Here is a 27,101-nt window from a genome sequence, read left to right on the forward strand (position 1 = left end):
GTTTTATTATTCCTTTGTTTTTCATTGTCACTTTATTCTTATTGCATTTGTCTCTCTACTTACATTTCCTTCTTCTAAGTACATTTCCCACATCAGTGGCTTTTTTTTTTCTCTCAGTTGTGGGGCTGGAAATCAGGACCTGAATGCTATCCCTGAGTTCTTCTGCTCAAGTTTAGTACTGCACCACTTTAAACCACAGGTACACTTGGATTTTTCTCATGGTTAATTGGAGATAAATGTCTTACCAACTATCCTTCCAGGGCAGGCTAGATTTTGAGATCTCAGCCTCCTGAGTAGCTACAATGACAGACCTAGGCCAACATCACTTGCTTATCTGTTGCTGTTTTTGTTTCTCAGTATTTCTTACACTACTGAGTACTGTAATTCCTCCTAATTTCCTTTCATTCCTACCCTTATTTGGTATATTTGTAGTCTCAATGTCTTTGCTTTTTTCCCCCTTAATTACTTAACATTGTGTTTCCCTATTGGGTATATCTGTCACTTGTCGTTGTTACAGCAGATAATTCTCTCGCCTCTCACTAGAATTGGGTCCTTTACCACTTGGAGCAAATGAGCAGCTAATGAGCAACATCACCAGTTCAGTAGTAAAAAATTATACCTGAAACCTGCTATCACTCCCTGCCCAGTCATTGGAAATATGTCAACTGAAAAACTTAGTGGATACAAAAATTTCCAATCTAATATGGACAAAAATGCACATCACAAAGTAGAAAAAAATTGGAAATATGAAAAATTGTCAACATGAAGCCTCCAAAAGTCAACCAACTCACAAATAAACATCTGAATGAATCAAAAGAGAACATGAATAAATAATTCCTTGAAAGAAGGAAAACAAATCATCTACAAAATGAATGTAATAAAGTAATAATTCTGAAACAGCTTCAAATTTGTCTTATGAAGACAAATAAGAAACCCATTTAAGAGCCTCCATACAAATTGGATCAGAAGAATACAGATTTCCAGGTCTTGTAGATAAGTTGGTACCTTGAGGTCATTGGACAACAATAAAGAAAAACACACAACATACAAGAACTCCATTTAAAGGCCAAACAACAAATCATGAGCATATAACAAGGAGAAGATGTGCAAGTTGAAACCATAGAACACATTTAATAAAACAATTCCAAGACATTCTACCAGTTTTGGGTAGGATGGTTATCAATGGGGAAAGGGCTTTTAGGACACCAAACAGACATGACAAGAAAAGAACTTCCCATATCATAGTGTAATTAAAGGTGTTACATAAACAAAACAAGGAAAAAATATTGAGGGCTTCAAGAAAAGAAATGTCAAAGCCAGGCACCGGTGGCTCATGCCTGTAATCCTAGCTACTGAGGTGACTGAGATCGGAGGATCACAGTTCAAAGCCAGCCCAGGTAGGAGAGTCCATGAGACTCTCATCTGCAGTAAACCAATCTAAAAACCAGACGTGGCACTGTAGCTCAAGTGGTAGAGCACTCGCCTTGAGCTGAAGAGCTGAGGGACAGCATACAGGTCCAGAGTTTGAGCCCCACAACCAACAAAAAGAAAGAAAGAAAGAAAAAGAAATATCAAGTCATTATATAAATGAAGTTCACACTTATGAATGCCTTCAGTAAAAATTCAGGGAAATCAGGAATAATCTGTTGAGGAAACTCAATGTCTTGGGAAAACAAGAACAGACCAGTTCCAAAATTAGTAGAAATATAGAAAGAATCATGATCAGAGATAAAATTAATGAAATGGAAGCAATAAATATATGAAGGGACAGATGAAATACAGTTTTGGTTCTTTGACAGAATAAATGTAATGGACAGACTCTTGACAAAACTGAGCACCAAAAAAATGAGAAAACACATAAAAAAATTGGAGACAAAAATGCTGTGGCTCATGCCTCTAATCCTAGCTACTCAGGAGGCTGAGATCTGAGCATCACGGTTCAAAGCCAGCCTGGGCAGGAAAAACCATGAGACTCTTTTATCTCCAATAAACCACCAGAAAACCAGGCTCAAGCAGTAGAGTGCTAGCCTTGAGCTGAAGAGTTGAGGGACAGTGCCCATGCCCAGAGCTCAAGTTCCATGACCAACAACAACAACAACAACTAATCAACCTAAATGGATCAATACAACAAAGAGTGAAAAAAAAACTCCCAACAAATTAAAGCCCAAGTGAATAGAGTCACTATTTCATTGTATGCACTCATTAAAAAACTAACATCAATATTCCCCAAACTATTTCATAAAATACAAATTATTACCTTCAAGTTTATTTTACATATTTTATATTGCTCTGATTCAAATAGATAAGGGCATAAAACAAAAGAAATACTACAGGGAAATTTCCATGATGAGTATAGATGAAAACTTGTCAATAAAATTCTTGTAGGTAGGTACCAGTGGCCCATGACTGCCATCCAACCAATCAGGAGGCTGAGATCTGAGGGCTTAGGTTCCAAGCCATCCCAGGCAGGAAAGCTGTGAGACTCTTATCTCTAATTAACCACCAAATAGTCAGGGTTCAAATGGTAGAGCCCTAGCCTTGAGCAAAAATGCTAAAGGGTAGTACCCCTGAGTTCAAACCTTAGTACTGGCACACAAAAAAATTCTTGCAAACCAAATTGAGAAACAATTTACAACATGATAAATTGTAATCAGATAGGCTTCATTTCAAAATGTAAGAATGGCTAGATAAATTTGAATTGATAAATATAATAAAGGGCATAATCAAATGCATTGTAACATAGATATCTGTACTTGGGAAAAAAGCCTCTGACGAAATCTAATATCCTTTTCTGAAAGAATCACCAAAGAGAGTAGAAATATAGTTTCCCCTTCAATATACTAAAAGCAATGCATGATAGACCTATAATCAATAAAATCAAATCCTCTAAAACCAGGAATGAAATAATCATGACCTCTAGGCATTGGTGGCTCACACTTGTAATCCTAACTAGCTACTCAGGAGACTAAGATCTGAAGATCCAGGTTCAAAGCCAGCCCAGGCAAGAAAGTCCATGAGACTTCTTTCCAATTAACCACCAGAAAACCAGAAGAGGTGCTATAGCTCAAAATGGTAGAGTGCTATCCTTGAGGAAAAAAAGCTCAGACACAGCACTCAGGCCTTGAGTTGAAGTCACAGGACAGGTACATGTACACACACACACACACACACACACACACACACACACACACACACACTCACTCACACACACACACACACACACACACACAAAACAAAAACAAAAAAACAAAAAGATGCTGGACATCAATGGCTCATCCCTTTAATCTTAGTTACTCAGGAGACTAAGATCTATGGATTGTGATTCAAAACCAGTCCAGTCTATGAGACTTTTTATCTACAAGTAATCATCAAAATGCCAGAAGTGGAGCTGTAACGTAAGTGGTAGAGCACTAGCTGTGAACAAAGAAGCTCAAGAACAACACCCAGGCTTTTATTTCAAGCTTTAGGACTCTCTCTCTCTCTCTATCTCTCTGTCTCTCTCTGTCTCTCTGTCTCTGTCTCTGTCTCTCTCTCTCTCTCTCTCTCACACCCCCACACACACACACATAGTAGATTAAAGATGTTAATGTAAACCCATAAATTTGAAACTACTAGGGGAAAACATAAAGAACCTGCTTTAAGATAAATTACAATTTAAATATAAATTCAGATAATTACAATGCAAACAATGGTCTTTCCTTTTAATTAGTTGAAATCTATCATCTGAAATACTTTAATATCTCAATTTTTAATTGAGTAAACAATACAAAATAACCCCAGCATGCCTTGATATATTATTCTGATATTGGATGTGTTTGAAGGCCGGACTCATATTCTCTGGAGCCAACAGATGGCCCAGGTTTAAGGTGTCCTTGGAGCCCATTCTGAAAATAATAATAATAATAACAGTCGAGGGCTTTCAAGCCCAGATGGGAAGATACCACCATGACTCCTCTGCCGCGGACCGGGTTCTGTCGGGACGATGGAGGATACCTAGGGGAGGAACCTGGAATAGGACGGGGAGATGGCAAACAGACAACTCACACACATTAGGAGTGGATGCTGAGTGCTGAGTGCTGAGTGCGATTTAATGCAGAGGATAACAAACTTTTATAGCAAAAGTCTCCATAAGAAAGGGCAAAAGGTTACATAATCTTGCTGCAGGGCTTCATTCTTGGGCAGTCACCAGCTGGTCGCCTGAAAGGGCAAAAGGTTACACAACCTTGCTGCAGGGCTTCGTCCTTGGGTGGTCACCAACTGGTCGCCTGATAGGCACTTGTTTCCAGCTTTACCTCTATTTTTAAGAAATACAATGGGTTTCGATGATTGTCACCAATTAACCACTACTTTTTTCTATAGAGGCCTTAACTGTCCCATTAAGATCTTTCCTGTTCCTTCTTTTAATAGTAAGCATCAAGGAGACTTAGATTTAGCAAGTCTCTTAGTAAATGAGGAAGTTCTTTCTCCTAAGTAGTTATCTCAGCAATTGCCATACATTCTTTCTGTTCTAGCCGCGCCTACAACTTTTTGTAAATCTCTTACAAACAATTCCTTCTGCTGAAGTGACTTTGTGAAACCCCCAATACTTTTATATTTACTTATAACTTGTCTACTAGCCTCCATAAGAGGGGTTTCAGGGTAGCACTTAACTCTGGTGAGTTAGTCATATTTTTAAGACACTCATCAGATATTGGAGTCGTCAACACTCTTAAGAAAGAGCTTTGAATAAGGGAACGTTGACAATGAGTAAGTACAATGAGCAGTAGAAACAGTAAAAGATTAATAGGCACTCTTATGAGGAAAAGATAGGCAGAAACACATCTTTTCCAGGGGTTTTTGCCAGCCTTTTCCCAGGAGTAGGCCTCTTAGAAGCCCTATTCTCCGAGGTAGACTTCAGTGAAGTCCCAAAACTTGGAGATAGGTTTCTGTAAAGCCCCATTCTCTGAGGTAGACTTCGGTGAAGTCCCAAAACTCAGAGATAGGTCTCGAGGCCCCTATCATGGTCTGATAGATGGTTTCCCATGCTAAGCAGACTCTACTGGGGTCGGCGTGGCATTTGCCCCTTTTTTTTTTTTTTTTTTTTTTTTTTTTAATTTTCACCAGTCCTGACTCCGTGTATCAATTTTATACCAGCTGTCCTTGTAAGCTCCAATTTTAAGACATACTCATACCATTTGCGACATACTTAAACTTTCTGAGGTTTGTCTTAAAGACAATCCTTACTTTTCAAATTTCCCCAATTCTCTTTCCAAGGCTTTCTTTACCACCCTCTTTCTTTACAATCTCTTGACCATCTTTGTGGCTGTAGTTTAAAACTGCCCAATTTTCCTTTGGCTTGTGGAACCTTTATCTTAGAACAGCCTTAAGGCACCACCATGATGCAGAAGCTTGCTAGATTTTAAGGCTAAGAGTATTACCTCTATTGATAACACACTCAGGTTATTACCATACCAGAGCCAAACTAGGCTGTGACCATAGAGTGGATTTCCAGTCATTATGCACTGAAGTGCCTAAGACAAGCAAGCCAGTGATATCCTTGTCCCCAATATCCACTGTGGGAATAGAGAGGATTTCTGGATATCACCCAAAAGAATGTCCCACAAGATCTTAGATTTAGCAGCAGTCAACCAGGAAGCCGACTCAGGTGATGGAATCAAGCAGGAGTTCCTCCAGGTGACTGTCAGGCCGTCGTTGAACTTTACCCATTAAGGTGTACAGCAGTAGCAGCAGCAGCAGCAGCAACCACAACAGCCGGGTCTCTCAGTGGCTCCAAGGGACTGTCACACCTCATGCTGGGCTGTAAATTCCTACACAGACTGGTTAAGGATGCAAGTAATACATAGGCTTGGCAGGCCGTGACTCCGTTGGTTTCTAAGAACATTTAGACAATAGCCCAGGACAATTTACCAAAATAACTTTTTTACTAACCAGATTTTTTTTTTTTTTTTATAAATAGACACAGAAGGCTTAGTCTTGTAACCATCTCTGACAAATGCAGTCTCCACACTTGCACACCTACAGCTGTTAACACTATTCTTTATGCCTTTTTCTAAAAAAAATTATTTTATCTATTTTGCCTCATTTTTTCAAAACTGACTCTGGACTCTTGATCTTAAAATGGGGGTAGAAGGGCGAAGGTCAATCTTCTGTAACTTCTTCAAGCTGACTTTAGGGGCGTTGATCTTACCTAGCCAAGAACCTATAACCTTAGCCTATTTTACAAAGAGGCTATCAGGGTTAGATGTCATTAATAACAATATTTAACTTTTGACAATTGCACAGACATTTTCTCCAGCTATAGCAGTGTAGCTTGTTTAGCACTCTGGTTTGCAAAAAGCATCTTTTTAGATGACTTAGGAATGTGATCTCTAGTGACCCTAACACAATGCCTGAGTTACCTTTGCAGGCCTTTAGACAGATATCAATAGAAACACACTCTCAGGTTTACAAACTTTTTCCTGAGAAGATGAATTTCATGTTACTGGTGTCAGCTCAATATTACTGCCAATTAGAGCTTTTGGCACATAAAGGGGTTAAGATTTAAGCTATCTCCCACATTTTATAACATTAGCTTTTTACTATCACAGAGGACTGGCAAGTTCCTGTCCCTTACAAGGTAGTCATGAACATTAGGCATGCTTCCAAACTATCTTCCTATGACCTCCCGGCTCTGATCAGTTTTGAAGGGCCACGCACAAATGACTCTAGGATCTGACATTTCTGCCATCCAAGCAGTGGCTTACTGCCTCTGGATGCTCCTCCATTGCTTTCATCCCAGGAGTGTCTTCTCTACATTGGGATAAATGCCTCATTGGCATTTTCCTTAGCTGGTTGTTGGACTTGAACTCGGGGCCTGAGCACTGTCCCTCAGCTCTACAACTCAAGGCTAGCACTCTGCCACTTTGAGTCCCAGACTCGGGGCTTGAATGCTGTCCCCTAACTTTTCAGTCCAGGGCTAGTACTCTGCCACTGTGAGTCTCCAGCTTGGGGCTTGAGTACTGTCCCCTGACTCTTCAGTCCAGGGCTAGTACTCTGCTGGCTGAATAGAGGTGACAGCCTCTCAGGGACGTTTTTCTGCCCGGGCTGGCTTTGAACCAGTTTGCAGATCACTGAGTCTTATAAAAGGCCATTTTACTCCAATTAAAAGCAACAAGGTGGTCAACATAGAAGTAGCTTTTAAGCATGCACTTACCTGACACTTATTAAGAGTCAAAGTTACATCTGACAAACTGTAAGAATCCTCTGTGCTTTGCTTTGGGCTTGCTGGAAACTTAAAAAACCTATAAGAGCAAACTAGAATAGCAATCATTTTGATAATCCTATTTTTTTTTTTTTTTTGCACATTGAGGCCAATGTCAAGAATGATTTTACATTTAAACTATATATCCAAAAATCCATTCCCTATTTTTTTAAACCTCTTATTAACCACCTTTAATATTTTATACTTTAGTTATTATTTGCGTTTTGAAAAGATCCCTTGAAATCTTGAGGCCAAGTGTCACTCATTGCCTCTTGGCTCGTTTTAAAACAGACATACATTAAGATTTTTAAACTCAGATGACAATTTTTCCTTAATGAGAAAATAACAATTATCATAACTGAACCAAAAAGTTAGACTTAGTGTCTTTATGACTTTTAAAAACATCCTAATTGTAAACATTAAAAGCAAGTCACATTATACAAATAACTTTTTAACCCTCTTTTTAAGGCCTTCCTAATTTTAATGTTAACACATCCAAGGGGAAGTTTTAGCAATACTAATCAGATCATCACATCACTCATTTTAATCATGTTTTCAGTGGCTATCCACAGGGAAAAGAGACAGAACAACGATGGGCCACTTGGCCCCTCCTATGGAATAGGCAGGCACACACCCAATCCGACTCTTTAGGGTTAGATGAACTGCGTTTGTGCCAGCTTGCCTCACCATGGGTGGACTCCTCCCAGGGCCTGTCCCACCATGCATGACCAGCTGAACTGCACTTCTGCTTGTTCACCCCTTACCCCTAAAGATAGGTCTTCTGTTGGCTTCTAAGTTTTTCCCCCTGTCTCTTCTCTTGGTTCTCGAATGAAATACACAGTTTTAGACAGACAGAACAGGTAACATCTTTGACAGTGTTAAACTAACTTTTACATTTAAATTTTTATTATTTTTCCCCAAATTTTAGCCAAGGGAATTAGACCCCAAACAGCCAATGCATTTTTGTTAAGCCAGATAACTTGATTACAGTATAAACAGTCTTATGCATTTTAAAATATTAGTTTTTAAAATACCAGATTTTCTAATTTGCAAGTTAAAGAACCTTTTAAAAAGCCATTTAAAACAATGTGAAGATTTTTAAAATTTTTGGTAATGTCCAAACCTCATAACCTTTTGAATTTTTAAATTAAAACTCACCCAATTGTTACAGCATGCTGACAATTTTTTATCTTTGAACACGTTCACAAACACACACAAAACACACAGATCTTAAAGCGCGCAAAAATCAAAATCAGTTGTACGTACACTTTCTAAAGGTTTTAAACAAAAATTTAAGACAGTATTTCTTTTAAACTAGGTACCTTTGTTGGGCTTAATTTTCCCAGAGCTTGCTTATCTAGCAAGGCAATTCACTAATTAGTCTTTTGAATCTCTGTGCTGTTCTCATTCAGCAAACTGAATCCAGAGTCTGCTGAGTGAGCCTGTCACACTCACCCAAATCTTCCCTACCTCAGAAAACATAAAACGAACACACACACTAAACAAGACAAACAAGTGGCCACAAAGACAAAATTAGGTCTCAGTGAATGGGGTGACATCTCACCACTTACCAGGGGACTAGAACCCCCTCTACTTATTCTAGAGAATTTTTCTTTTTAGATTCTTCTGAGATTTTCAATTATACTGAAATTATACCCCCTCTCTTTTACCTCTTTGAAATGATTGAGCAGGAGGTTGAGAGGAGTAAGCTTGCTTTGTCCTTGCCCCATCTCTGGGACAAGGAGTGTCCAAATTAATAAAACTGAGATAAGAAAGAAAAAGAAGTTAAAATTACACACACACACACACCACACACACACTGCTGCATACGGGGGTTGGTAATGTACGCGCACTTGGTCACGCTTTCTCTGGGGAGGTGGGCGATCTGGTCCGGGCACTCCTGGAATTCTAAAAGGGTGGAAGGGGCAATTAAGTGGGAAATGCGCACTCTTCCTCTGGTCTACGGGATCAGTAAGCCCCTCATCCACCAGCCCCAGGGCTGTGTGCCTAAGATTCAAATTAGAGTTAACAGAAGACATATACGCACACTCAAGACAGACAGCAAGCGCGTCAGACTGCTGGTCAGACAGTCTGTCCAGAAGGGCTTCCAACTAGAGAGAATCTGCCAATCGGGGGGACTCGAACCCCCTCTACCCGATCTCGAGGACAGCCCCACCCAGGGGTCCAGGGGACGTCTCCCACTGGCCCCACTGGCAGTCTTATAGCGCGTCCGCCAAGACTCTCCGCCAGCCCCAAGACCACACCTGCAGGCAGGCTTTCACCATTCCTGAAATATGAAAATTGTATCAAATGATCTAACTGTTTCTTATTCTCTTGGGGAGGGGCTGGTTGCCCCTCTGTCCGTTTTTTGTTTCCTCTCAAAGGAGGAGTTCCCTCTTTATGGAACTTAGATTTACATTCACTTTTTCAGTGGTTTCCTTTTTCCATTTTTTTTTTTTTTTCTCGAAGGAGGAGTTCCATCTTTATGGAACTTAGATTTACATTCACTTTTTCAATGGTTCCCTTTTTCCGTTTTTTGTTTCCTCTCGAAGGAGGAGTTCCGTCTTTATGGAACTTAGAGTTACATTCACTTTTTCAATGGTTTCCTTTTTCCTGCGGGAACCAAGGATTAGTTTGTTCTCCCACTGCTGCTGTGGAGTATATGTTTTAAAATAGAGACAAACTATCCTTATTCTTAGAAGATGAACTCCCCATGATTTGCTCGTTATCTTTCTCAGTCACAACTGAGGGGCCTGCAGCACCCCAACGAGCTTCTGACTACTATTCCAGGTGAAAAGAAAAGAGAGAGAGAGAGAGATAGATGCTTACCTCCCAAGGTTCCTTGACTGAAGAAACTGCTTCTTGCCCCGCTCTGAGCCCCACGTTGGGCGCCACCTGCCGCGGACCGGGTTCTGTCGGGACGATGGAGGATACCTAGGGGAGGAACCTGGAATAGGACGGGGAGATGGCAAACAGACAACTCACACACATTAGGAGTGGATGCTGAGTGCTGAGTGCTGAGTGCGATTTAATGCAGAGGATAACAAACTTTTATAGCAAAAGTCTCCATAAGAAAGGGCAAAAGGTTACATAATCTTGCTGCAGGGCTTCATTCTTGGGCAGTCACCAGCTGGTCGCCTGAAAGGGCAAAAGGTTACACAACCTTGCTGCAGGGCTTCGTCCTTGGGTGGTCACCAACTGGTCGCCTGATAGGCACTTGTTTCCAGCTTTACCTCTATTTTTAAGAAATACAATGGGTTTCGATGATTGTCACCAATTAACCACTACTTTTTTCTATAGAGGCCTTAACTGTCCCATTAAGATCTTTCCTGTTCCTTCTTTTAATAGTAAGCATCAAGGAGACTTAGATTTAGCAAGTCTCTTAGTAAATGAGGAAGTTCTTTCTCCTAAGTAGTTATCTCAGCAATTGCCATACATTCTTTCTGTTCTAGCCGCGCCTACAACTTTTTGTAAATCTCTTACAAACAATTCCTTCTGCTGAAGTGACTTTGTGAAACCCCCAATACTTTTATATTTACTTATAACTTGTCTACTAGCCTCCATAAGAGGGGTTTCAGGGTAGCACTTAACTCTGGTGAGTTAGTCATATTTTTAAGACACTCATCAGATATTGGAGTCGTCAACACTCTTAAGAAAGAGCTTTGAATAAGGGAACGTTGACAATGAGTAAGTACAATGAGCAGTAGAAACAGTAAAAGATTAATAGGCACTCTTATGAGGAAAAGATAGGCAGAAACACATCTTTTCCAGGGGTTTTTGCCAGCCTTTTCCCAGGAGTAGGCCTCTTAGAAGCCCTATTCTCCGAGGTAGACTTCAGTGAAGTCCCAAAACTTGGAGATAGGTTTCTGTAAAGCCCCATTCTCTGAGGTAGACTTCGGTGAAGTCCCAAAACTCAGAGATAGGTCTCGAGGCCCCTATCATGGTCTGATAGATGGTTTCCCATGCTAAGCAGACTCTACTGGGGTCGGCGTGGCACTCCTCCCTAATGAATTTAGGCCCAATACTTTGTTGAAGAGGCTGTTGGGCTACAAGCTGGAAGTGTTTGGTGGTGGTAGGGTTAGAACTCAGTGCTTCATGCTTCTTTGGCATACTCCCTTCTTCTGTCTACCACTTGGGCTACCCTGCAACCTGGCTTTTTGCGGATTGTCTTCAAGATTCAGTCTCATGGGCTTTTCTTCCTAAGATGCCCAGAAATTATGATCCTGTAAATAAATCTATGACTCCTAAGTAACTAGTATTACTATGCCCAGCTCAAGAAGTCATTCCTGATAGTGTAAAAATCTAATTTAGGATAGTATCTTTTCTTTACAGTGCCTCATCAGATATTCTCTCCATGATTTAACTGTTTTATTTGTAGAGGTGGGATGGCAATGTAGCTAATATTTTGTAGCAAGCATTAACTAATAAGAGCCCTGAGCACTACTGGAAATAGTATTGATATACACTCACATCTGCAATAATACCCCTCAGAAAATTAATCTTTTTTTCCCCAAACTGAAAGATATAAGGATTTCTACAACAGGCAACAGTAGAAAATCAAGTTTATTTTTCACATCCTCATACTTATCAAGTGTATATTGAACACTGGACTATAAAGTTTCATTCCTCATATTTTTGTCTAACATACTCTTCTTTTCGTTATCTTTTCTTTTCTTCTTTTTTTTTGTCAGTCATGGGGCTTGAACTCTGGGTCTGGGCGCTATCCCTCAGCTCTTCAGCTCAAGGTTAGCGCTCTAACTCTTGAGCCGCGTCTAGTCTTTCTGATGGTTTATTGGAGATAAGTCTCACAGTGTTTCCTGCCTGGACTGGCTTTAAATCGTGATCCTCAAATTTCAGCCTCCTTTTCTCTCCTGATTAGTTTTTCCTCACTGGAGAAGTTCCCTGAGCTTTCTTTACCCTCTTTGTTACCCTTCTTGCCACTTTTATGCCTGGCATTTCTGTGTGTGTATGTGTGTGTGTGTGTGTGTGTGTGTGTGTGTGTGTGTGTGTGTGTGTGTGTGTGCGTGTGTGTGTGTGTGCGTGTGTGCGCACGCGTGCGCGCGCGCACGTGTCTGTCCTGAGCTAGAACGGAGAGCCTGGAAACTGTCACTGAATTATTTTTCACTTAAGGGTCTTGAACTCAGGCCTTTAGCTCTATCCTTGGGCTGTTTTACTCAAGGCTAGCTCTCCACTGCTTTCAGCCACTGCTCCACTTCCACTTTTTGAATGGTTAATTGGAGATAAGAGTCTCACAGGGACTTTCCTGCTCTAGCTGTCTTTGATCATGATCCTTAGATCTCAGTTTCCTGAGGAACTAGGATTACAGATGTGAGCCATTATTTTCCATCTGCCATTTCTTTTCAATTTAATTTAATTTTATTTGTGAACATACTGTACAGAGGAGTTACGATTACATGGGCAGGATAATGCGTACATTTCTTACCAAGCATTGCAGCCTCCTCCTTTGTTTATCCTTCACATCCCTTCCCAGCCTTCCCCCCCCCCCCAATCCCAATCCTTCTCCTTCCCCGCCTTCCCCCCACACCCCAAACGGACGTTGTAAAGCTCCTTTTGGACATGACAACTTGTACTTCTCATTGTTGCAACAGGTCCACCTGTATCCTTAAACAACTGGTTGCCATTTATTTTTTGATGTCTACATTTTCCCACTGCACAGAAAGGCTTTGCATTGAATTTGTCCTTTGTGAGAGCCTGGTGCTCCCTCTAATGCCCACCAGTTTCTGACAACTGAAGAGTTTCTGTTCTTGTGGTTGAAGGTGGTGAGAGCCACCATGAAGGAGGAGCTAGAGGTGGCAAAGAAAAGAGCTTCTCTGCACGACCTGCTCCATGCTCCCTCCCTGCGTAAGCGGATCTGTCTCTTGGCTTTTGTGAGGTAGGCTTCTCACTGTTCTCATTTCCAGAGGTATGATTTGTATTTCTCCTGTTCAATGGCTCAATGTTTGGGAGTGGTCGATTTAGAGCTAAAAGGCAGGGGCAACATGCCCACAATTGCTATGGCTAGGTGTACCCAAAGGTTTTTAGAACACCAATATAAGACTAATTACGTTTATCATGATTACATAAACATGATAACATATTATGTTCATGTTTATGTTTATCATATGACATATTATGCTTATCACTAGAGATTGTCACTAGATTTTGATTCTGAGTTTTTCTGTTACTCAGTTTCCATTACTCGAGGTTAATTTTTCAACAGGTAAATGAATATATACAGATATATAGAGATATAGATATTTTAACAAATATTTATATGTATAAGCTTAAGCCATTCACTTAGAACAATATAAAGGAAAAATATCCATCTGGTCCTCAATACTTCCCTTTGCTCTCCAAAATGGTTAACAACAATGAAGGGCTCTATCAGCATACACCTACTTTATGATGATTTTAAAAAAATACTCACTAGTAGCTGGGCATGAGCAACTCAGCATCCTAACAACGCAGGAGGCTGAGATCACAGGTGAAAGCCAAACTAGCACGTTCTTATCTCCAATTAGCCAAAAAGCCAGAAGTAGAGCTGTGGCTGAAGTGTCAAAGCTCCAGCTTTCAGAGAGGAAAGAAAAGGAAAACCCAAGAATAGTGCCCAGTTCCTGAGTTCAAGCTCCCAAATTGGAAAATAATAACAATACTAATAAGCATTATTATATTTATAAAAATGATAACCACATGCAAGGAAATACTTTGATAAAAAATTATACCTTCATTGGTTTTCAAAAACTGACTATCTGCACTAATGTTGCTGTAATCAATAGGACATAGTCTGTAAACTTTTTATGTTTTACTCTCTGTTCATTACAGATTTGTAATATACTTGCTCACTTATGGCTTAATGCTCAACCTCCAGAACTTGGGAAGTAATACTTTTCTGCTGATGATTCTCTTTGGTGCCCAGAGCATCCCAGCTAATTGTATAACATTTATTGCACTGAATCACCTGGGCCGTCGAATAAGTCAATTTCTTTTCATGTCCTTTATGGGGACCTTCATTCTGGCTACTGCGTTGGTGCCTCAAGGTAAGGAAAACACACAGAGTAGAAAAGAAATATCTAACCAATTTTCTCAAGGGTTCATAGATGATGTATTTCTGTAATTGTAAAAATAGAGTTCCAACAATTCCCAGTGACCAATCTAGGCATTTAGCTGACATTCTGACATTCAACAGCAGGTAGAGATTTCCTTCATTACAGCTGAGAATTTTGTAGGTACATCTGTCATTTCTGCCGGCTTTCCTCTAGGCCAGCAATAGACATATTAGGTCTACGTCTTGTATTTTGGTCCTACTAAGACCACACTACACTGTCCCTTCCTCTGTGCAGCTCTGTCTTCTTACTTGCTCTTCATTGACAATTCATATTTCATAAACTCTGTTTATCCACTCATGAATATCATCACGGGGCACTATTTATGTAAATTCAGTTTGCAGAATTATTTCGTGAGAAAGTAGATACTACTTGTCTACAAATAAAGAAGAAATACAAATCACAGTTATGGATCACCTCAGACTAACTTAGAGTCAATTTTACAAAATCAAGTGGACATATGTAATGAGAAAGAAAAGTGCAGGTGGTCACCATGTTTTTCTGAATTCATACAATAGTAGTGTGTTTTATAAAATCCCAAACTGATAGGCTCAGATCGTCTTACATGTCAGCCTGGACTTCAGTGTTCTGTTTTGCCTCAATAATGACTCCAATGTCTCATGCTCTCCTTTTGTGAAGAAAACTATGAAATTTCCATCCATTGTTTCTAAAATCTGAAATTCTTAATAAAAGAAGCTTTTACTCAAGATTCTTGACACATCATCATAGATCTAGCTACTCTCCAGGCTTTCCATCTGTGTAGGACTTGCACAGTACTAACCTCGTGTTGTGGGCACATGGGTCATGGCTGTAAACTCCTTGAGGGCCAAGATAGATCCTGCACACACCCTCAGCAGTTTCTCACGTGACAGTTCAACATTATGCTTGAAGGGCAGAGGAGACACTGGGCAGAAAAGAGAAAAGTGAACTGTGCTTCAATTCCTCAACCTCTGTCCCTCTTTAGCAAATGTCAGAGATGCAAAGAGACTGAGTACAATCATTCACAATCAGTGATCCATCCTAAACCAAACTGTGTAGACAAGGCACATTTCTCACTTGTTATCCACTGCAGGAATTCTGCCTCTGTTTAGTTCCTCTGTGATACACTTTAACCCTGTACACAATTCCAATCAAGGTGTTTGCCATTATGAGCAAGGAATGCTGATTGTGGCAGCTGGGACTTCCTGACTCTCTCTGGTTCTTCCTCTCCAGAAATGCAAACCCTCCGTCTGGTTCTCTCAACTCTGGGAAGAGGACTTCTATACGCTACCACTACTTGTTCTGTAACCCATGGACAAGAACTAGTCCCCACTGTAATCAGGTACAGAACCTCATCTGTTTGCTGTTAGGATCAGACCTTTCTCAGCACCTTCATTCTTCAAACTAAGTTAAAAAATAAATAAGTAAAAGAACGGGATATTTTGCAAAGGCAAATCATTGCAATGAAAACAACTCCAGCCACAGTTGAGTGAAAGCTTACTTTTGCCAAGGTACAGTGAAATCCACTGAATGTATCATTCCTCTAGGCCTCTTGCAATCTTGCTGTTGTTTCGATTTTTCTTTTGGTTAGTTTTGGGCTTGAACTCCAGGCCTGGGCACTGTCCCTGACCCTCTTTGTGCTCAAGGCTAAGGCTCTACCCCTTGAGCCACAGTGCCATTTCCAGTTTTTGAGTGGTTAATTGGAGAGAAGAGTCTCATGTGGACTTTTCTGCCCAAGCTGGCCTTGAACCATGTTCCTAAGTACCTAGGATTAGAGGCATGAGCCATTGGTGCCCCACTCCTGTAATCTTTGGTATTTCTTAAAAGTAGATGCCATGAAGAGTGGCATTGCTAAATGATACACAGATGTCTATGTATGCTGTGAGGAAATGCTAGCAAAGCAACAGGAATTTCAAAGGCTAGAGTCAGTCCACAATCTCCATATGTCTAAATACACTGCTTCCTCAATCCCATATTGTAAGATAAGTCACAAGTGCCACAGTCCACATGAGTATTTCTAACATGTTATTTCTGTATTGTGCTTTGTGCTCTAAGGGCCACAGCTTTAGGAATCATTGGAATTGCTGGTAGCCTTGGGTCCTCACTGGCTCCCCTGTTGATGATTCTCGCAGTTTATTCTGCTCCCTTGCCCTGGATTATCTATGGTGCCTTCTCTGTTCTTGGTGGCTTTATAGTCCTCCTCCTTCCTGAAACCAGGAACCAACCTCTGCCCGACTCCATCCAAGATGTGGAAAATGAGTGAGTTAAACTTCTGGCTGTTCCTCACGAAGTCCTGTGCTATGGGTCTTGGAAGAGGAAGGTCAAACACCATTCAGGGCCATGGTTTCCCAACAGACCTAGAGAGGCTCTTTCTAACCAGTCAGTGCCATTGGTACAGGAAGTATCATATCTATTATGGTTTAGTTTCATCTTATCCATTTATATGTTTTGTGTTAGGAGGCTTTCTAGATTACACAGAGGGTAACAGGAAGACAAGTACTAAATAAGGGAAATTTCCTTCTCCCCTATACATCCCAATATGACCCTATCCATTTAGTGTTGGAAGCACACCCCTCCAGTGTCACAAAATGAATAGATACCCAGAAGATAGAGTTTGTCAAGGCATTTTACTTCTGTATACAAGGGTGATCTGCCACTCTCCCCAGAGCTAGGCCGGTGCCCTGGGCAGAGTGGCCAGCTCAGTTTGGCCTAACCCAAAGGGTAATGCTGCCCCTTCTCCTTTTTGCTAAGGAGTCAGGCTCACATTTTCTTTAAAATCAGTTATCAGGGTGATGGGGTAATAAATACAAGGAAGTTAGAGAACACGCTAGGCATCAGTGAAAGAATGCTACTAGGGAATGGGCAAAGGTATACATTGTTCTCATCACAGCTGGCTGCAAATAGGGTTGGGAATAGGGACACTGCTGATGGGCACAGTTGGAGGAGGCTGGTAAGTCAGCACAGAGTTCCCACTTTAAGTAAGAATGTCTAATCTTCAACTCCATTGGTAAGGACTCCTACTTTTGACATTGCTGGCTGTTTACAAACAGAAGTTAGTTACAATTGAAATGAACAAGCAAATAATTCCAGAATATATTAGTATATAATGGTGACTGGTTATAAGATGGTGACTGGTTATAAGATGGAGACATTTTAGTGTGATTGCAGAGGTTGCTTTTCTCACACTAAATATGGTACATTCAGCAGATAACAAACATTAGCACCCTATAGAACCTTCTAGACACTGGAACCCCTCATCCCAGCAAGTGGTGATAAGATGCTTGCAGTCAGCATTTCCTGTAGCTTCAGATCTGTTCCATCACTTGGGGCAGATCACAGAAAGCTCTAGAGAACCTCTGGCAAGTGACTATGTAGAGTTGGGGAAAAGTGTAATTGTATTGTCTGTGTGACTCATTGTGAATGAAGGTATTCACAAAAGAGAAGAAGGGAGTGGTAAATAAAGGGTTTCTTTGTTCTTGTGCTTGAACTCGGGGTCTTGGCACTGTCCATGAACTCTTTTGCTCAAGATTAGCACTCTACTACATTGAGCCACAGCACCACTTCCAGTTTTCTGGTAGTTAATTGGAGCTAAGGGTCTCAACAAGTTTCCTGCCCAATCTAACTTTGAAATGGGATCCTCCGATCTCAGCCTCCTGAGTAGGTGGAATTACAGGTATGAACCACCAGCACTCAGCTATAAAGGGTTTAAAAATGAAGAATGAGGAGGATTTTGACCTTGGTATACATCCCAATTTCCCACACACCCCACTCCTCTTGGACTATGTGAAAATGTATACAATTTGTAGTAGAAATGACCAGAACTGCCTTTGCAACTACTTCCAGAGAGACTGGTTTCAAATCTTTGGGCAAGGCATTAATATGGCCAATGCGGAGACATGAAACATAAGCATTTCCTAAAGAAGGCATGAGATATGTGTTTTCTTGGTGTCTTTTCATTTACATGTGGCCTTGCTGTTTCTCTTGTATCTTTTCCAGGAGGAAAGGCTCAAGACAAGCAAAGCAGGAAGATACCGTCATCAAAGTAACACAGTTTTAAGCAGTTATGGTAATTGTTCTAGATCTACAGAAAGAGCAAGAAAAAGGAAAAGCAAGATCAGTATTCTTCCCACGTACTAGTAAATGTTTTTTTAATGAATTGACATTTTAGAAAACATGGATCACATTTAAACGTTTGACACTGAACTACTGTCTATATAATAGCTAGTTTAATCAGAATCAGACAGTTGAAGGAAACTGGATTGTCTTGAAAGGAATCCTGATAGGAAACACTTTTGTAGCTATATATTGTTTTTACAGGTGAGGTGCCATTAATTCAGCTTTGTGTGGCTGTGACAAAGCACCTGGGAAAGCACACTGAAAAGGGGCAAAGTGTTATTCAGAGCTTTCAGTCCATAGACCCTTGACTATTCAGGCCCTGTGCAGACATCTCCCCCACTCCTGCATAATCCTCTGCCCAGTGTCTGTGATACCTAGGTAACTGGAATACATGGTAGTATCTGACCTCCTCTGAGGTCACATCCTGTGCTGCCGAGGTCATGCCTACTTTTAGAATGTGAGTGAGACCCAGGCCTTGAGTTCTCATCCAAATCCAGTGTTTCTACACCTTTCCCACTCCTGGCCACATCTTCCCCTGCCCCCCAGTTCCCTGGCCTAGATAAATCCTGGCCCTGTGGTGGCAGGCCCCTTTTCAGCCCTGTGATTCACCACCATGCATGTGGGGCAGGCAATTTGGAATAAGTAACTTCTCTTCCTGCCTGGATTCCACAGTGGTGGCGTCATCATTGGGGGCCTACTTTAATTTACTTTATAGTTATACTGCTTCAGAGCTTTGGGGTGGTTGTACCTCATAACAGAAGGGTGTCCTGAAGAAAACCTGTTGAAGTCATTGTGTGCAGGAAGGCTAGAAGTAGGAAGGGCCGGGAGAGGGGAATAGAGAGAGCTGGAGGGAAATAAAAAGAAAGAGAGATTGCAAGGCAAAGAGAAAGGGGAAATACTAAGAAAGAAAGAAGGAAGGAAGGAAAGAAAGAAAGAAAGATAGAAAGAAAGAAAGAAAGAAAGAAAGAAAGATAGAAAGAAAGAAAGAAAGAAAGAAAGGAAGAAAGAAAGAAAGAAAGAAAGAAAGAAAGAAAGAAGGGAAGAGAGAAAGAAAGAAAGAAAGAGGAGGGAGAGAGAGGAAGGGAGACCGCAAAGGAAAGAAGGAAGGGAGGGTGGGGAGAGGCAGTGAGAGTTGGAGGGAAGTTAAAAGAAGGGGAGATTAAAAGGCAGAGAGAGGGGATATACAAAGAAAGAATAAAGAGAGGGAGGTAGAGGAAAGGAAAGGAGAAAGACAGTGCAAAGGAAGGAAGGGAGGGAAAGAAATGAAAGAAAAGGAAGGAAGGTAAATCTGTGGATGTACAAAAATGTAAACCTCCTTTTATAATTAATATGAAGAAATGCAAAATTAAAAAGTTTTCTTGTCTATGATCATCAGAAGTGTTGATCTTTTTGTGTTGTGTTCTTAAACAGTTTTGCTATCAGAATAATAAGTCGCATAATAGGCCCGTAGCTTATCCCCTTCCTGTTTTATGAAAGGGACATATCTATTAGCTCTTTAGAGGCTAGAATAAATCTGCAGTGAACCTGCCTAAAAAATTACTATTGGTTCCTGTTAAGACTGAAATTGACAGCCAGGCACTGGTGGCTCACGCCTGTAATCCTAGCTACTCAGGAGGGTGAGATCTGAGGATCGTGGTTCAAAGCAAGCCCGGGCAGGAGAGACCATGAGACTCCTATATCCAATATACCACCAGAAAACCGGAAGTGGCACTGTAGCTCAAGTGGTAGAGGGCTCGCCTTGAGCTGAAGAGCTGAGGGACAGGGCCCAGGCCCAGAGTTCAAGCCCCAAGACCGACAAAAAAAAAAAAAAAAAAAAAAAAAAGAATGAAATTCTAACATAATAGCTGTTACCAACAGATATAGCAATCTGGACAAATTACACCTTGTGTTAAATAATAATTTGTAATTATACTAAAAACTTGATTTGTTGATTATTTCCTTTCTGTAATACTTCCAAACTTTCTGGATTTAGAGAAAAGCATGTGCCAGAGTCCAAAGCTAAATTCCAAAGTCACTAGAGACAAACACATCCAAAGAAAAGAGAGAGATTGGATGCATTCCAGTTTGCCATTTCTCACTTTTTATTCTTTGAGATGTTAGTCCTATTCATAAAGTCATGGCCTCTGTTTACATCTTCAGGTATTTCCCTCTAGTAGTTCTAAAGTTTCACAGCAAAGTACAAAAAAGTTTCAGGCCGGGCGCTGGTGGCTCACGCCTGTAATCCTAGCTACTCAGGGGGCTGAGATCTGAGGATCACGGTTCAAAGCCAGCCCGGGCAGGAGAGACCGTGAGACTCCTATCTCCAATAAACCACCAGAAAACCGGAAGTGGCACTGTAGCTCAAGTGGTAGAGCGCTCGCCTTGAGCTGAAGAGCTGAGGGACAGCGCCCAGGCCCAGAGTTCAAGCCCCACGACGGACAAAAAAAAAAAAAAAAAAAAAAAAGTTTCAGATCCATTTTGAATTGATTTTGTTGTTTGTTTGTTTTTTAGTACTAGTCCTGGGGCTTAAACTCAAGGACTGAACACTGTCTCTGACCTTTTGTGCTCAAGGCTAGTAGTGCTCTACCACTTTGAGCCTCAGCTCCACCTCTGGTTTTTGAGTTGTTAATTGGAGATGAGACTCACAGGGATTTTCTGACCCAGGGGTGGCCTTGAATGGCAATCCTCAGATCTCAGCCTCCTGAGTAATCAGGTCTCAAAAAACACAAAATGTTTTGGACATGGAATAATGGGGCACATCTAAAGGAATTGTTGAGAAAATAAAAACTCCTAGCAAGGAGTCCTGTATAAGTTAAATTACTCTCCTGGTGTAGGATGGGTTGCTAGACCCTTCTATAGACTTCTGTTACAAAGGAATATAGGAGAGGTGCCCTTCCTTTCCCCAATTCTCTTTACAGACCCTGGAGACTGAGGCCCTTCTAGGAAATGGTCAAAGGTCAATTCATAAGCTAATATATCTTGCTAGCTAAGTTGACTAAACATATTCTGTTCTTGGTTATCTCTAAAAGATCCTGGTTGTTCTTGACAACAATTTTGTGTTTTGTGTTTTGTTTTCTATTTGTGTTGCTTAGTCTTTATTTGTCTATGGTTAACCACATGATTCTATCATATTGAGGAAAACAATGTCATTTGCCACTGGAGATCCAGAAAATATACACAGCCAATTTTTTTTTCTTTTTGAAAAAAATTTTCTTTTTTTGTCAGTCGTGGGGTCTGAAATCTGGGCTTGCTTGGGTGCTGTCCCTGAACTCTTCAGCCCAAGGGTAGTACTCTACCACTTGAGCCGCATTGCCACTTCCGGCTTTTTCTGCTTACGTGGTGCTATGGAATCAAACCCAGGGCATCATGCATGCAAGGCAAGCACTCTACCACTAGAGCCACAGCGCCACTTCCAGCTCTTTTCTTTTTGCTTATGTGGTGCTGAGGAATCTAACCCAGGGCCTCATGCATGCAAGGCAAGCGCTCTACCACTGAGCCACCTTCCCAGCCCCACTCCCCGTAATTTTTGTATTTTTATTTAGTTCAGTACAGAGGAGGTGACCACCGGTAGGGGCAGAGATTAGGGTATCAATGCATCTTTTGAAGTTACAACCATTAAGGAGAAATGGTTTGCATACAAGTGTTAAGTGACCCCCTTTATTTTAGGAAGCAGAGGGGAGCAATAAACACTCCAACAGAGACTTTTATCTCTAAAGTCTTAAATTTTTGGTACCCAAGCAACTCATACTTAGGGTAGAAAGTTGATCCTTTGTTTTGCTTAGACATTTTTAAAAATCTTTCCAGGGCCCAGCGCTCAGCCTTCTGGGCACTGTTTGAGCTGGCCTTCCAAGCTTTGAACCCTTTCCAGGTCTCACAACTCCACTCTAGAGTTCCCTACAAATTGAAGCATGTAGTGTTTAGGGCTTGCATTGTATCCATTTCCCACAGGATGGTCCCTTCTCTTGTGTGTGGGGTCTTTCACATTAGGATATTTTTAGGGACTCATTTCTCCCTGGTCTCGATCCATCATAAATGTGATGTTAAGACATCAGGATTGCAGGAATCTTCATAACTTGGAGGAAACAAAATTCCTTTGTTTGTAAGCAGAAAAGAAGTGTGCAGTTTTTGTTTTTGTTTTTGTTTTTTTTTATGTCACTAAGTAGCTTAAAAGCCTATTTCAGTCCGGGGGGCACCAGTGGCTCATGCCTATAATCCTAGTTACTCAGAGGGCTGAGGTCTGCCTTATTAAAGTTTCACATGCTTTCTGGATATACCTCTGAAAGGCAACAAGCTCCAAGTAGTTGAAGAAGTTCACTCTGAAGCTTTAGCAGTGATTCTTGACAAGTGAGCTGTCCAACCCCAAACCCAGTAGGTTGGACTGACAGAAACTTTTTTTCTTTTTTTTCTGTTGTGGGGCTTGAATTCAGGGCCTGGATGTTGTTGCTGAGCTCTTTTTGCTAAAGGCTAGCACTCTAACACTTTGAGCCACAGTGCCACTTCCCATTTTCTGGGGGTTAATTTGGAGACAAGGGTCTCAAGGACTTTGCAACCCATAGATCTCAGCCTCCTGAGTAGCTAGGATTACAGGTATGAGCAACCAGTGTCCAGCAGAAACACTCTTTTAAAAAACAAAATACTAGCAATCAGAAAGAAACAGCATATTATTTATTATGTACACCAAGTGAGATTTATTCCAGGCTTTCAAAACAGCTCAACATATGCAAATCAGTAGTATGACCAATGTCATCAACAGATTGAAGAACACAATATAAAGGAGATCTCAGTAGATACAGAAAAACAGCAATCAGTGAAATTATAATTAAGACTCTCACTAGGATAACATTGTGCCCAAAAAGAAATAGACTCATTACCTGACTTAGGAAATAGTAATGCTTCTGTCCGAGGCCCAAACAATAATGCAATTATATATTTTAAATTCTCAATGAATTAGGTACAGTTTTGGAACACAATGTAGGTAAAGTGGCTGCAGATGAAGTAGAATTTATATAATAAAATACCAATTGAACTTGAAACACTGATAGTTTTTTTCTCTTAAGATCTGAAATGTAGAAAAGATGAGCACTCACCTCTTTAGCATAAAATAAATATTCATAGCTTGGTAATTGGGAGAGAAAAGTAAAAATACAAGTTTGGGAAGCAAAAAGTCAAATTGTATCTATTTGTAGATGTAATGTTATATACAAGAAAACATAATTTTTTAAATTCCTCTGAGAACTAAAAGTCACTTAAGTGAAAGAACACAAAAAATCAATCTATAAAAATCAATGCAATTTCTCTACACCAGCAACAACCTACCCAAAGAATGAATCAACAAAGCAACAGCTGTAAAAATATAAGATATTTAGGAATTAACTTGACTAAAAGGTAGCACTTCTATGATAAAATTGGTGAAACACTGATGGATGAAATGAAGATTTTAAAAAGATAACCTGTTATTCATGAATTTGAATTACCCCCAAAATGTATTGATTTGATCCTAACCCCCTCCAAACGTTTCCTTGGTTCCAGAATCAACAATAAAATCTGAATTCCAAAGTCTCTACAAAAAGCTATTACATCAGATGTAGCTCTAACTCAAACACTAGCCTTGAGGGATATAAAAGCTCATGGACAGGAACAGCAGCTACACTCTGAGTTCAGGCCCCAGGACCAGTGTGCACATGCACGCGCGCAGGCTCAAACACACATATATACATTCACACCTTTCAAAGAGTTACTTATATAGTAAAACAATTCTAGCTAATGGAAATATAATTGTTAATAGATGTTTAGTCTTTTTCAATGACATATTCTACTGTATTTTATCACCAACTCTTTCCAGTCAATTCTGCATTCAATATCATATATACATACAGACATGTAATATACACTCACATGTATATACAAATATAAACAGACATAGATATAAATGTGCATAAATACATAGAGTACACAAAAATATTTATAACAGAATAATTATGTATTTCATTGCTTACTAAATTATGAACTTCTTAAAATGTGTCTTAGCCAAGTGCCAGTGGTTCCCACTTGTAATCTTAGCTACCCAGAGAGTGAGAGTAGAGAATCATAATCCAGTGTCAGACTGGGTAGAACACTATGGGACAGACTCTTACCTCCAATTAGCCAGAAAAGGCTAGACTGGAAACCATGGCTCAAGTTGAAAAGGACCAGACATGAGCAAGAAAGCAAGGTGAATGGATGAACCTAAAATACATCATAAATGCAGTAAACCAAGCTCAGAGAGACAAATGGTTTTCTCTCAAATGTAAAAGCTAGATATATCTAAAATATACTGAGCCACACAGTGAGATCAAAGGAGGATATTCTTAGGCGGGGAACACAAGGTACAGAGCCTATGTGCCTCTGATCATATAAAATAATATTTATTGAAATGAACTCCAAGAAATGAAAACAAAAGTTTTTTCTTTGTTTTTGTTTTCTTTTTGTCTTGTTTGTTCATTTATCTGTATTTGGGAGGATAAGGGTGAGCACATAAATGGGGGGACAAAGGGTAAACAAATACAGCAGTGGTACTTACTAGACGCTATGTTGAAAATGAACTATACAATTTGTGTGTGGGGACGGGAGGGAAAAACTGGGAGAGAGTGAGGGAAGAGATGACATTGTCCAAAAAGGTATGTACTCTGTACCTGACTTACATGACTGTAATACCTCTGTACATCACCTTTATAATAACAATTAAAGTATTTATATAAAGAAAGCCAACGGTTTGGGAAGGTGACTCAGTGGTAGAGTGCTAGTCTTGCATGCATGAGGCTATGCGTTCGATTCCTCAGTACGACGTAAGCAGAAAGAGCCAGAAGTAGTGCTATGGGTCAAGTGGTGGAGCGCTAGCCTTGAGCTGAAGAGCTGAGGGACACAGCCCAGGCCCAGAGGTCAGGCCCCACGACGGACAACAAAAAAAAAAGAGAGAGTATGAGTCCCTGAATTTAAGCTCTACACAAAACAAAAAGTGTGTCTGTAACTTACTCTATTAATGCTATTAGAACAGAAACTGAAATTACTATTTGAATCGATTAATAAAAAAAATTCTATGCAGTTAGAATTAGCTAACTTCTGGCATCATCCAATATTACCACATGGGGAGAAACATAATTTCAAAAAAAATTTTTGCTATGGTTTGACCAGAAGCAGAAAGTAAGTTATCAATAGGGAAGGAATTTTTTAAATTATGTTTTTATTATCTTTAGTAGTATAAAAGGATTCAGCATGTCAGTTTCTGAGTATAATTCATCATGATCAGTAATATTCCTTTCATCATTCTCTCTCATCCCTCTCAACCTCATCCCTCCCCTCAATTTTCCTAGTTTTCTAGAATATGCATTAAATATGATGAATGCATTCTCTCCCACTTCCTGTGTGACTATATCGACCTCCCTCCCTTTGACCTCTCCCATACACATCTCAAGTATTAGCTGTCTGGTATTCATTGTGTTAGACTGTGAGTTAGTGGTTCTAAAGCGTTCCACCATTTCCATTCTCGAAAATCTAGTTATGTGTTTGTGTACATGTGCATATGATCCCATATGTTTTCCCTTAATATTTACCAATCAGACCTAGCTTCCATATATGAAAAATAATATGCCCCCTTTATTTCTCTGGACCTGACTTACGTCACTCATCATATTTTTTTCAGATCTGTTCATTTTGTTGCAAATGATGTAATATCATTCTTGCTTATGCTTGAGTAAAATTCCTCAGCATATATATACTACCTTCCATTCATCCATCGAGGGCATCTGGACTTGTTTACATACCTTGGTTCTCCTGAATCATGCAGCAATGAACATGGTTGTGCATGCTGCTTTCCTGTATCCATATTTGTAATCTTATGGCTAAAGGCCCAAGAGTAGTATAAAAGGATCATAGGATAATTCTGTTTAATTTTTTTAGGAATCTCCAAACTGTGTTCCAGAGTGGTTACACCAGTTTACATTCCTACTAACAATGTATTAGGGTTCCTTTTTCCCCACCTCCATGCCAGCATTTGGTTTTGTCTATGTTCTTGATGATGGCCATTCTAAACGGGATGAAATGGAAACTCAGTGTTGTTTTGGTTTGCTAATTTCTCTACAGAAAGAATTGTACCTCGAGATTGTTTTCATGAGCTCTTTTTAATAAAATTCAGTCCTTTCAAAACATTACCTGCCATTTAAGAAATATTAAAAATTATTTTTAAAATTACTGGGCGCTGATGGCTCATGTCTGTAATCATAGCTATTCAAGAGGCTGAGATCACCGTTCACAGCCAGCTTGGGCACAAAAATCCATGAGACTTTTATCTCTAATGAGCTACTCAGAAAACTGGAAGTGGCGAAGTAGCTCAAGTGGTAGAGTGCTAGCCTTGAGCTGAAGAGCTCAGGGACAGCACCCAGGCCCAGAGTTCAAGCCAACAAAAAAATAAAATATAAAAATTTAAAGCACTTCACTTTGGAGTGTTATAAATTATGTATTTGTGAAAGACTACATATCAATAGTTGGTCTGTTCTGGTTTGTTACAGGGAACCTGGAGATCAATGTCCACAGGTGAATGTGAAACTTTGCTCAGGACACAAATATTTTCCACAAAGTTGATCTTTCACAGATAAAATTAGAGAAAGTCAACCAGTCAAACATTTCTGTGACTTGAAAAATAAACACGA

The 27,101-nt window shown here is 40.2% G+C and overlaps 1 protein-coding gene across 1 annotated transcript in view; it reads left to right on the forward strand.

The window, feature by feature from the left end:
* LOC138824191 (organic anion transporter 7-like) overlaps window positions 1–18,789 on the forward strand; it is a 30,862-nt gene extending 12,073 nt beyond the window's left edge. The window contains exons 6-10 of the mRNA XM_070017850.1: window positions 13,018–13,133; window positions 14,063–14,277; window positions 15,556–15,664; window positions 16,378–16,581; window positions 18,319–18,789. Coding sequence (XP_069873951.1) covers window positions 13,018–13,133; window positions 14,063–14,277; window positions 15,556–15,664; window positions 16,378–16,581; window positions 18,319–18,379 — 705 coding nt within the window. The 3' untranslated portion in view covers window positions 18,380–18,789. The remainder of the gene's footprint in view (window positions 1–13,017; window positions 13,134–14,062; window positions 14,278–15,555; window positions 15,665–16,377; window positions 16,582–18,318) is intronic.
* Window positions 18,790–27,101: the final 8,312 nt, after the last annotated feature.

The sequence above is a fragment of the Dipodomys merriami genome, unplaced genomic scaffold (genome assembly GCF_024711535.1).
Source record: "Dipodomys merriami isolate MVZ:Mamm:240054 unplaced genomic scaffold, mDipMer1.0.p SCAF_128, whole genome shotgun sequence".
In the NCBI taxonomy this organism is placed as follows: Eukaryota; Metazoa; Chordata; class Mammalia; order Rodentia; family Heteromyidae; genus Dipodomys; species Dipodomys merriami.